The following is a 12,564-nucleotide window of genomic DNA, read 5'->3' on the forward strand; positions in this document are numbered from 1 at the left end:
TGCATTGGTGGTTTATATTTAGTTATTTTAGGTATGATGACAGCTAGACATGAAATCCAATTGGCTTTGACAGCTGGGGTTGAAGTGGGGTGAGGTGTGGATTACACTGTGCCACTAACTGTGAAGAGCATTGACACCTAGGTTTCATGTTTAACATGAGAACCTATTTTTGGTAGTCCTTCTGGTGATGCTGGGGATCCCCGGTCGTTTTCACAACCTTGGGCAAAGGTCAACACAGCATCTGGAGGAGCGGGAGCATCATCTGCCCTAGCTTAAATTCCAACCTAGAGTGCAAATTCCATGGGGCAGTGTGTCAAAGTGGGGCAAATCTGTTACATCTTCCCAGGCTGGTGAGGTTAGACTGAAGATACACAAGGTTTAAAAGGAGATATTGGGGGCAAGGGATTTAAACCTGGTTGTTTTTCTTTTGAAGTGTACACACAGTCATGTTTGCCTGATGACTGGTTGATTGACTGATTGGTGGACTTGATGTGTGGAAATGGTCTAAGGACTAATCTCTGGCAACATGTAAAGTGTCGTGATACAGTTCTTTCTATTTTCTGTTGAAAGAAATCAGGCTTATTTGTACTGCCTTTTTTTTTTTTTTTTAATAAATTGAACTTTAATAAGAAGTGCAAGGGAAAAAATCCATTAAAATTTTGCAATAAACTTAACTTATATGTGTTGATGATGATGATTATCAGTGTTCATTGTGGCCCCAAAGTTGTTCTTTTTATAATCTCAGTTTATTTTCCTGATATCCTTATAATGCTTCAGAAAATCAGAGGACAGATTAATCTCTCTAGTGACTTCATGTTTTCTAGAGGATTTCATCTAAGGTGAAATTTAGCTTTTCATTTCAAGGAACTACTTGATGCTTTCTTGTATGCCAGCTGCAGCTGCAATTCTGGAAATAACCAACTGCAATTTAAAAATAAACCACTACTAATTAGTATGGTGCATGTTCTTTTAGTGCAATATTCCCATCCCTGGAGGTGTTCAAGGAAAGACTGCATGAGGCACTTAGTGCCATGGTCTAGATGACTGGATAGGGCTGGGTGCTAGGTTGGACTGGATGATCTTGGAGGTCTCTTCCAACCTGGTTGATTCTATGATTCTATTAAGGCCAAAGTGAACAGCTTCATTCATTTAATATTTAAGAACTTGCTTGCTCTCAGAATATCAAGAAAACATTACTTGTTGTTTACGAGAAACCTTTGAAGTAATAGTTGCTACCGGTACAAGCAAGTTAAGAGGGTGTTCATCTCCCCAGAGACAACATTTAAGTTTACAGTATTATTTTCATGGTAAGGCAAGACACTATTACACCAGGAGCTGTTTACCTGTTTTAAAATTTAAGTAAACACCATAAGTCATCATTGTCCAAGGTTCTGTTCCTCTACTCCAGCACCACCTTGGAGGGCACATTCAGCTCTGAAGAGCTGTGATCGAGCGACTGTAACTTGCCTGACATGAGTTTGTGTAAAGAGAGTTGCACCACTTGCAAATGTCAGCACAACAAACACAAAGGGACAGCAAGCAAACAGTCAGTTCCTCAAAGCACACACACACGCCTCTGCCAGGAAGTGCCTTTTCAGTACAAAAATACTGTACAAAGGGATGTCCTGGAACACCATCAAGTCCACGTTGCATTATTACAGTTCTAATAGCAGATGTGTCGCAGTATCACTACCACGTTTATTCTGGGAAGAGTTTCTGTTTAAACATATGAGTTGGAGGGGGGCATATGAAAGGAAAAAAGAAAAAAAAAAAAGGTATCCTGTTTTGAAGAGAAAGCCTCTTTGATATAATTTTTAGAAGAAATTTAAGCTATAGTTTTGATTGTTCATAAGGCTTTGTTCAATCCTTAGAAAGCGTCAGCCTAACTGTAACGGTTGCAAGTGTGAGAGAAAAATCACATTTCATAAACCAGCATGCTAGTAAATGTAGCCAACGTGTGGCCACACACATTTGTTAGTATAGATTGCTTCGTATGCAGTTCCAGATTTGAACTGGGTTTGGCAGGTAAAAGTCTCCAGGTAAAACCTCTGCTTACCAGAGGAGTGGTCAGACCATCTTAGCACACCTGATCATTCAACACAAAGCTGCAAACCCGCTGTAGTATTATGCACATGTGGTGTTTGTGGTAAATCCCCAGGGAGACACAACCACTCTACTCTACTGGGGAAGCCAATGAAAAGTACTGAATATGGAAGGGTCAAAGGCTGAGTTTCAAAAGGGGAATCCCATCTGAAGGTGGATGAAACCTGGGTGTTTCCTGTGCTGGGACTCTGCTCCAGCCATGTGGGATCCTGTGCCAGCACTCAGCATCCAGTCTGCAACACCCTCTGCACAGCCACAGCCACACTTTTTCAAGGGGAACGAAGAATATGTGATGTCTGAAGTTATGTTACTGAAACCATGAGTTATTGCAGATCATGGTGACAGTTTCAGAGTGGACAGAGCTGACAATTTAAGAGTAAGTTTCTAGTTCAAGACCAGTGAAACTTTGTTTTAGTTCCACTATATCACAAGCTACCTGCAAGCCCTTGGCAAGGGTTCAGCATCACTGTGTCTTTTCCTTTTATGTCAAATGATGATGGCTGAACTTCCCTCAGAGGTAGATGCCAGGAAAATGATTTAAGACTGGGAGATGCTCAGAATCAGTGATAATATCTTGGCTACCTTCTTTATGTGAAAATAACATGTTAATGATGTCAGTTTTGGCCCTAAGTAGATTTCTTTAATGTCTAGAAGTTTATGTTCTTCCAAATCTAATAGTGTTGGTGATGTCCTCATGCAAGGGATCAAATTCAGTGGATTTAGAGCTCCTTGAGCCATAGCTGATTTTGGTCCTGTTTAATAATTAAACTGTTCAGGTTAAACAGTTTCAGTATTTCAGGAATCTCCATAGGTTACAAGAATTCTGACAACAGAATGAAAAAAAACAGGGAACAGGCCTAAACCAAGCAATTTTAGCTGTTCTCATCTTTTCTTAGCATAAGATTTCCCGCTCCCTCATGTTGGTCTTTGAAATGGAATCTCGGTCTATTTCTCCCTTCACATCTTCAGACATCAGTATGAGTTAGTTCAAAAAAGTGTGCTGGCCTTCACTTGGCAAATTTTAATTCAGTATGTTATGATCATTTATAATGCAAAAGAAAATCACAGGATATAGTGACACCGAAATGTTAAAACTCTGCCAATGTGAGAACAGTGATAGGCCATGCTCTTACAAAGCATTAGAAAGCAGGTTTGAATATTCCACTGTGATTACAAATAATTTCATACTGTATTCTTTTAAAACAGTATTAAAAATATTAAAATAATGTTTGACAGATGTGTTTTTATATTGATAACCAGCAAAATAATAGGTAAAATTTAGTTATGTTAATCCATTTACAATGTCATATTACTAATCATAGAATCAACCAGGTTGGAAGAGACCTCCAAGATCATTCACTCCAACCTATCACCCAGCCCCATCCAGTCATCTAGACCATGACACTAAGTGCCTCATCCAGGCTTTGCTTTTTTATGCCTACAATATTAATCTGATCTTAAATTAGATCATAGCAACATTTTCATTCATAATTATTAATGTAAAGGACATAATATACCTTTTTTAAAACTTTGAACTAAAAGAGACCCAAAGTCTTGCACACATACTCAGAACTCTTTAGAAGAAGGTAGGAATTTGTGTGGTGTGAGTTTTAATTCAAATTTCATGTGTTATTTCTGAAGCGTTCATATTGTCAGCAGAGAGAGCAAAAGGAGACGTTGCAGAGTGACAGCAGAGGGGGTTTCTTTTTCTAGATACACACATTTTCAGATGCATTGAGAGACTTGTGATTTTTGAGAAAATGGTAACCTTGTGAAATCTGAGCTGGAAGTACTTGTAAGGATTTAAACATATATTTGATGCCAGCATCGACAGAGGTCTCTGGGACATTTAGATAAGAGTTGTCCAGCTAAATTACTCAACAACATATGTATTCAGGCACACAGAGAGGAGAAAGGTTGAATATTAACAGAGATACAATGATTGCTCAGATGGGTTGGTTCTGTCACCATCAAGCTGGAAGTGAAGACTGCTGCTGATATATATAGGAACAGAGAGAACTTCTCCCTGTCAGAGCTGTTGGTGGGAGAAGGTCACTGAGTTGCTCAAGCAAGACAGCACCATGAAACTGCTCCTGTTGTTCCTGCTCTGTGTTTCCTCTGTTAAATCCCAGGCTTCTACTGACTATGATGATGATGTGGTAATACTGATCGTAATTAATAAGAATAATAATAGCAAAAGTTGTTAATTTCATTTAATAGCATGCATGACTTAGCTTTTGCAAGTTAGCTAAGTTAGAAGCTGTAGGGAAGATTATCTAGTGCGTATTCATCTGCTTGAAGTGTTCAAAGAAGCAGCCTTTGCATTTTTGTGTATATGTAAATGTACAGTAGTTATTTTCTGAGTTTGGGTATATTTTCTTCCTTTTTCTTTTCTTTTTATTCTTTTTTTTTCTGTAGAGAATGAAGAATGTCTAATAGTAAGATTAGTTATCTAGGTGAATTTACTTAAAGATACTAATGCAGCAATGTTGACATATGATATTATAGACAATATCACATGCAGAGGAGTAGAAATTAATCATGGCCTGTCTCAAAGACAGTAAAAACTTTTCTATGGATTCAGTAGGTGATAAAAAAAAACCTCCTACAATTAACTGCTAATTCATATAGCTTTGTACTGGAAAAGGAGAGGTCATAATTGTTAAATAAAGAGGCAAGCAATGAGGATCAGTCTAAAATAACAATGTAGCCTATATTTAGTTTTGTTTAAGTAAAATATTTTTATTGGAATTACAAAGAATTTCAGTACTTTTTTCTTTCTTTTTTCTTTTTTCCTTTTTTTTTATTTTTTTTTTTTTCATTCTGAAACTCTCTGCAAAAATGAAGTGGGCCAGGGTAATCAGAAATGAGATGACTTTCTCTTGCACAGCCAGAGCATTCATGTCTGTACATTGACTACTGATAGCTCATTTTCAGCAGTTTTGTGCCTTTTATGCTGACATTTGAAACTTTTTGTACCCATTGATTCCAGATCCTTGCAAATGGTTGTTGTTTGTAGCTAAGTCTGAGTGGGGTTGGAGGTGCTGAAGGAGTTTGATTCAGTAGTACAGAACAGCTATTATTTCAAATTATTTAGCTTCAACAAGTGCTTAAGGAACAGGCCTGCTTTCCTTTCTCAGCCTCTTAGGCTTTCCATTTCTTGCAGACATGGGGTATGTATGCATCAGAGGAAGCTCTAAAAGCCTACCCAGAGAGTTATTATTGAATGCTTTTCTTACTTCCATCAATTAATAGCTGGTGACCATCACTTAATAGCCTGTGACCTGATAATGTATTTGACTGTGGCCTTTTCTAGAGTCCTTAGACATTTTCCTGTAGCCCAGTGACATTGATAACATGATGCTGAATATTATTCTTATCCCAAAGGATGTTTACTTCATTTGTTCCTATCCTACTCTTTCAATTTTCATGTTGCCTAGTGACTCTAAACTACATTCCTTGGTCAGAATGAACTACTGAAACCTTGTTTTGCTTTGGTTTGAAGGCTTTTTAGTGTGTCTATATCTAGATGAATGTCATGCAACTAGTCCTAAAAGGTGTGTGTGGGGGGGGGAGCTCAGCAATGACTTTTGCACAATGTCAATATAACATTTCCATCATTGCTGTTTTCCTTCCATTCCTGGTTTACATTGCTGCTTGATATACTAAGGGTTATTAAACAGATGTCTCCACCCTGTGCATCCCATTTTACAACAGTAATTCCTGACTTAGAGAGTTTCCTCTCCCCTTGGCTTTGCAGGACGACATCCCTGTGCCTGGGGTTCGAGGCCACCGACCCCTGGACAAAAGGCGGGAATCAGCCTCCACACCCCGACCAGTGGCACCTCCCATCAGTGGAGCTGGATACCAGCCCCGGCCCCCAAAGCGAGGGAGGACAGAGGACAAGAAAGAACGCATCACCTACCCTGACGAGGGTGGCTGCAAGCATCCTTTAGATGAGCTGGTAGGTACCTGTGGCAAAAACTCCAAGATGGAGTTCTCTTTGCTAAGTAAGAGACAGTCGTTCATTTAAAGCAGCCTAACCTTGCTTCTTTTTCTGTGAGCTTGGTAAGATGGCATTCAGAAGAGGGACCAAAAGATACCTCCTGCGTCTTTCTTAACATTTGTTTCAGATTGCAGTCGCAGTCTGCTCTCAGTCACTGCCCCAGCTCTTTACAAAGCAGTATGCCAGCATGCTGACACCTAGTACACTCCTTGCTGCCTTGCAGTAGTCTATCACAGTGTCCCTTCTGTGCTCTCTGCCAGAAAACGCAAGCTTTGACAGTGCTGAGTGGCATCCTAGTGTCTGAGAGAAAATTTGAGTGGGGAAGTTTCCAACAAATTAAGCCTCTTAAAGCTTAATGCATAGATTTTTCACTGCTGCCTGGGTATTTGGATTCTCACAGGATGCCAGCGTTTCCCACTTCTTTTGCAGACACTGCTGTGCTTGATGGTGCAGAGCTTGGTGCCAAAGTAGTGGCATTCAGCCTCTTGCAGTGATTTGCTTCCAACAAATCATATGATCATTTCACAAGAGATAATCACAACAAGGTGTAGAGAACATGGCTGATCCTCTGAGGTCAGAGAAAGAGGAAAGAGATAGATATAAACGTGCACAGGCACCAGGTAGTTTTTGACAGGCTTCAGCATAATTCCAGTGACTCGAACACTGTGAAGATTTAACAGTGCAAGAAAGTGAAAAGCAGGTAGTGGCAAAAAAAAAAACAAAAAAACAAACTGTGAAGAAAGAGGACTTTGCCCAAGAGCTTCAACAAGACTCTTCCTATGGATTCAGGGCTTCTTCCTGATCTTCACAGTGCATCTTCTTTGTAGAAACTGAATACCTTGAGTCCAAATGCTTAAAAATGCAGTCTCACATTACTAACTGTTCAGTGTGTTCAAAGATATGGGCACTCACAGATTAAATTAGAAGCTTCTTATCCCGACTTTTATTCACAGCCCTTGCTGGTTTCGATTTTGTTTTTAAGGGAGTGCTGTGTCCAACAGGATGTGAGCTTCAAACCATACTGCTGAAACAGGAAAAAAATGTGAAACCAGTTGTTCGCGACCTAAAGGACAAAGTGAGCAAGCTGTCTGAAAGCTCTGCAACATTCTATGAATATGTGACTGTTCTAGAAGATAAACTGATAAAGAGGCAAAAACAAAGAAAAGGTATTGCTAGTGTAAATTATCTTGTAGTTCTACTGCTATTGGCACCGTTGCAGTGTAATATCAAGCAAAGTAGGGTTCCGTGATCATGTCCTCTTAAGTCTTAAAAAATATCTGTTGTGATAGGCAGTGGAATGGATCTCATACTAACACCCCCCCTAAATGTAAGGGTCATTTGCTTCTCTCTTGCCTCCTTTCCTATGTCCATCCAGTCCCTTTATGCCCACATCCTGGCTTGGCACCAGGACTCCCTGGAAAGAAGCTAATTACAGTTCTTTAGCAGCACTGGTGTGATGGTTTGGGCTCTTACCCACCCCCCAACACTTTGTATTTGCCCCAGCTAACTCAGACGGCCTCTGGGAATATAGATGAAGCAATTTATTTACAGCTAGCAGAATGTACAAGCAGCTATTTACAATATATACAGTTATATACAATTATATACAGAAATATACAAAGGATAAACAATACAAAAGCACAACTCCCCTCCCAGAAACCTGAGTCCCCAGGAGGGGCTTTCAAACCATCCCAACACCTCCCCCAGCCCTCTCAACCTTACCCCAGTTGTCAGGAAGAAGAGAGGTGCGGCCAAGAGGTTAGGGAGCAAGGTTAGTGGGAGCAAGGTTAATGAGATGTGACCAGGTCTGAAGGCAAAGGCAGAAGAAAAAGACAAAAATGGAGAAAAAGTCTTTCTTCTTCCCAGAGTTCTCAGCATAACTGTGAGAGAAGGAGACACCATGTTTTCATTCCACTGCCTGTTATCTAGTTCTTTTACCAAAACATTCCAGCTTGCTTCTAACTAGCACAACTGGTAAATCCACTAGCTAGCAAAGACATATCAATACAAATGTATCTCTTTCCTGACAACTTCTGTGTAGTCTTCAGACATTGTGGAAAAGTAAGCTAAAGAAATACCTGTCTTTCCTGCTTGCTAAGGGAAGTAGTGGCTTCTCAAATTGTGCTTGCAGATTACTCTTCCTTATTTCATAACTAGAAAATACATTGAAAACTAATCTGCTTTTGATCTCTTTGCTCCTCTAGACAACGATGATATATTTTCACAGTACAACTCAGAAGTGGAACTGCATTATAATTATATCAAGGATAACCTGGACAATAACATCCCATCTAGCCTCAGGGTCCTTCGTGCAGTTGTGGATTCTTTACACAAGAAGATACAAAAGCTGGAAAATGCCATTGCAACCCAGGTGGACTACTGTCGTTCCCCATGTGTTGTTTCCTGTAATATTCCAGTGGTTTCAGGCAGAGGTAATCACTCAACTAAAATGACATCTCTTCTTCTAACTGTCACTGTGCAAAGTGATACTTCCATCATTTAGTTAGTTTAAACATACCTCCCAAGACCGTGCCACTGATTATGATAAGATAAAAGATGGAAGGTTATCTGTTATGGATGTCTGTACTGCTCAGACCAAAGCTCCTTTTACCCAGCATCAGTCATCGTTAGTGGCAGTAGCATTTTAAAGAAACACATGCTCCAGGAGCTTTGTAAGTTGGAGATTTGTGACTATCTTCATTATACTCTTGATTTTTTTTTTCAGTCAGGAAAGTTTTCTTTTCACAATCTTGTCTAGTTTAAAAAGTGACTGGAAAGTGTAGTCATTCATCACTCAGCTTTAAGAAATTCCTGTTTGGAAAAGTAGAACAATACAGGTGCAGTGTTGCTCCTTCCATGCTTCTTTCACATGAAAGAAAACAAATCTATGTATATTTTAAATTGTTCCCTTATAATCAGCAAACCAAAGGAAAACAAGATTGTTGAGTATGTCCACAGTTCTTCAGTAACTGGGTCTCTGATTTATTCTTGCAGAATGTGAAGATATTATCAGAAAGGGAGGTGAGGTATCAGAAATGTATCTCATCCAGCCAGATTCCTTCAGCAAACCATACAGAGTATACTGTGACATGGAAACAGATAATGGAGGTTAGTGTGAAATAACTATATTGTTAAAATATTAATGTGGATGCTACAAAAAATTCATTTTAGTGGTGTGCATGTTATACAATCTACTATGAAGTTGTAACTTTTCTAATTACTTGGGAATTAAGTCTGACTGACTCACTCAGAAGAGTCTTGCTGGTCACAGAATACCTCCATAATAATACTGGAAATAAATTGTGTGATAGGGTTAGCAAATAAACCCATAAGCACTATGAATAGAATGGACAATGCATGGGGTGGGCAGGCAAGGACAGCCTGGTTCATTTCTAACCCTGCCACTATGTGCTAGACAAAAGACTGAGGCAGTCCTTCAAATTCTGCTTTTTCAACTTTTCTTTATGAAGCAAGTGGGGCATTATGAGTAAAAATGACAAGGCTGAGCTTGTAAGCAGTGAAAATTCAGACTTGCTGCAAGGAAATTATAATCTCTGCTTGTCTTGAAATGAAGATAAAAGGGCTGTAAACCTCAATTCTTCGTGCACCTTTCTTAATGGTAGTTTGATCTAAGAACCATTGCTCCTGCAGGCTGGACTTTGATTCAGAACCGTCAGGATGGCAGTGTTAACTTCGGAAGAGTATGGGATCGGTACAGGAAAGGATTTGGAAATGTTGCCAAGAGTGGGGGGAAGAACTACTGTGACACACCAGGTAAAACACCGAGCATGGCACACAAAGAACTCTTCTTAGTGAAACTGTTTTCTCATATCTGTTGAAGCTTTTTGATTGTTAGAAATCAGCTAACCCACTTCAGCAGAACTATAGACAAATCATAAAGTTGCCTTGAAGTATATTGTGAAGTCTACATCACAGAGCTCTCACTTCTTGTTTCTCAGGTGAATATTGGCTTGGAAATGACAGGATCAGCCAACTTACCAAAATAGGGCCCACTGAAGTTTTAATTGAAATGGAGGACTGGAATGGTGATAAAGTATCAGCTCATTATGGAGGTTTCACCATACAGAATGAAGGAAACAAGTATCAGCTTTCAGTTAGTAACTACAAAGGCAATGCAGGCAACGCGCTAATGGATGGAGCTTCACAGCTGCATGGAGAAAACAGGACAATGACAATTCACAATGGCATGTTCTTCAGTACTTACGACAGAGACAATGACGGATGGTATGTACTTGCATTAGACAGTTAAATTCAAAAATAGAGCTTAAAATACAGATCAGTATAGAATATTCGTCTAAATTGCTGTGAGTTACCACCCAGTTATCCATGCAGTTCTCCTGGCAATTCCAAGGGCACGTAAAAATATATGAAGTTAGCACTTTTCTGCAACCAAATAAGAAGTGAGAATTACTTTATCATAGACAAATCAGCAAATCTGGACATAGTATATTAATTGCTAAGAGAATGATGGTGGCAGTGCTGAGAACATTGTATTGCTTAAGTAGGAATATTGGTTACTGAGTCTAGTAACCCATAATGGGTCCTGAGGAAAGAGACAGATAGCATGTCACATTTTAGAAAATAAAGTTCTGCCTACTCAGAAGACAAGAGCTCAGCTGTAAAGTACATAATTTAACAATCTATCTCTGAACTTTATTTTAATACCTGGATCTCCCAATGGCACTGTATAGCACACACTCATGATGCTCAGTCTTATACAGAAAGTACAGAGAGGACTTTAAATGTTTATTGTGGTTTGAAGATTTCAGTACAGGAGCAGGTATATGTACTGTGTTGACCTGTTTGCTTATAGTTCATCTTTCACTCTCAACGTCTTTTTCCTTTATCAGGTTAACTGCAGATCCCAGAAAACAGTGCTCCAAAGAAGATGGTGGTGGATGGTGGTACAATCGCTGCCACGCAGCCAATCCCAATGGCAGATACTACTGGGGAGGGACCTACAGCTGGGATATGGCAAAACATGGCACAGATGATGGTGTTGTATGGATGAACTGGAAAGGGTCATGGTACTCAATGAAGAAGATGAGCATGAAAATCAGACCATACTTTCCACATTAACCATTATAAAAATGTACAGAATCACAAGTTTTCTTTTAATATTTGTACATTGTTATCTTTTTGTCCACAATATTCAAGTTTGTCTTACATGTGAGAGCCAAGTATGTTCCCATGAGCATATTGTGACTAAAAGTGAAAAGCTACGTGCTGTGCCAATTGCAAATCAAAATCTGACTGAAGAAAATAGCTCACGTGTGTATTTTGTTACATTTTTCATTGGTTTCCAAGACAGATATAACAAGTAGAGAAAAACACTTCTAAAAAAGACCTCAAATCCAGCTTGTTTCAGTCTTTTACAAAGGCCTTCTAGACCACAAGTTTTCTAAAAATTAAATAAAGCCTTAAACCTGAAGGTTTCTTCATGTGATTCATAAGTGGCTATGCATTATATGGGGAGAAGCAAACACATTCCACTAAGTAAGGGACAACAATTTTATGTTACAAAGGCAATGGTAACTACCTGTGTAACAAGTTGAGAATGAACAAATTGAAAAGATAGTATCTAACAAATGGATAGGCCACCAATCACTTAGTTCAAATCCCATATGCTGGATAAAATATGCTCTTTCAGGGGTCCTAGTTCACATTATGTGCTTCTTAATAGCCTTTCCACCGTCCCACAGACTTTTATTACAGAATAAAATACAGCATTAGAAGACATGGCTGGTATGTCTTTCACACAATCATTACAATGGGACTAAAGCACTCCACTCAGGGGACAGGTGGTGGCTATTTCACTGAAGCTAGTGCTTTAGGCTACCTCTGTAGCCAAGAGCAAAGATTACCCCAGTGGCAGGACTTCCCCACTCTGGTAGGCAGGATCAAGCATCTCTCTGAGGGACTGCCTTCCTCCATAAAGGAAGGGACCTGAATCACTAGTGGTAGATGGGTCCTATCTGAAATCTCTTGTGTTGATTTAGTCTGTGAAGCACTGGAGGGCAAGGAAGAGACATCATAGCAGCATCTCTTATATAAGTGCAAATGTTCAGCATCTCCACAGGCAGGCTTCCCCTGAAGCTAGGGAGCAAAAATACAAGGCATAAAGCAGAAGACCATTTTTCAAAAGCACAGACACTTCTCTACACAGAGAAACATAAAATTATAGAACAGTTTAGGTTGGAAGGGACCTGAGAGATCATCTATTTCAACCTCCCTGCCGTGGGCTGGGATGCTTCTGAGCTAGATTTGTGTGCCCATATATTTACATGTATTTACAATTATATACAATTTAGAAATAATACAGAAATCCAGACTTCCCCCCCCCAGGCAAAGAAAGTCCAGAAGGGACCCATGCCACCCTCTCTCACCAGACAGAAAACAACCAGCAAAGCTTATGGGCTGTCTGGTTAGCCAAG

At 39.5% G+C, this 12,564-nt stretch overlaps 1 protein-coding gene across 1 annotated transcript; it reads left to right on the plus strand.

Annotated features, from left to right (window-relative positions):
* Window positions 1–4,156: 4,156 nt before the first annotated feature.
* FGB (fibrinogen beta chain) lies at window positions 4,157–11,865 on the plus strand. Its single transcript, XM_064149377.1, has 8 exons — window positions 4,157–4,262; window positions 5,864–6,067; window positions 7,092–7,275; window positions 8,314–8,541; window positions 9,104–9,217; window positions 9,761–9,883; window positions 10,069–10,354; window positions 10,981–11,865. Exons 1-8 carry the CDS (start codon window positions 4,185–4,187, stop codon window positions 11,207–11,209), a joined length of 1,446 nt encoding a protein of 481 aa, XP_064005447.1. The 5' UTR covers window positions 4,157–4,184; the 3' UTR covers window positions 11,210–11,865.
* The last annotated feature ends 699 nt before the right edge of the window (window positions 11,866–12,564 follow it).

This window comes from Pogoniulus pusillus, chromosome 9, assembly GCF_015220805.1.
Source record: "Pogoniulus pusillus isolate bPogPus1 chromosome 9, bPogPus1.pri, whole genome shotgun sequence".
In the NCBI taxonomy this organism is placed as follows: Eukaryota; Metazoa; Chordata; class Aves; order Piciformes; family Lybiidae; genus Pogoniulus; species Pogoniulus pusillus.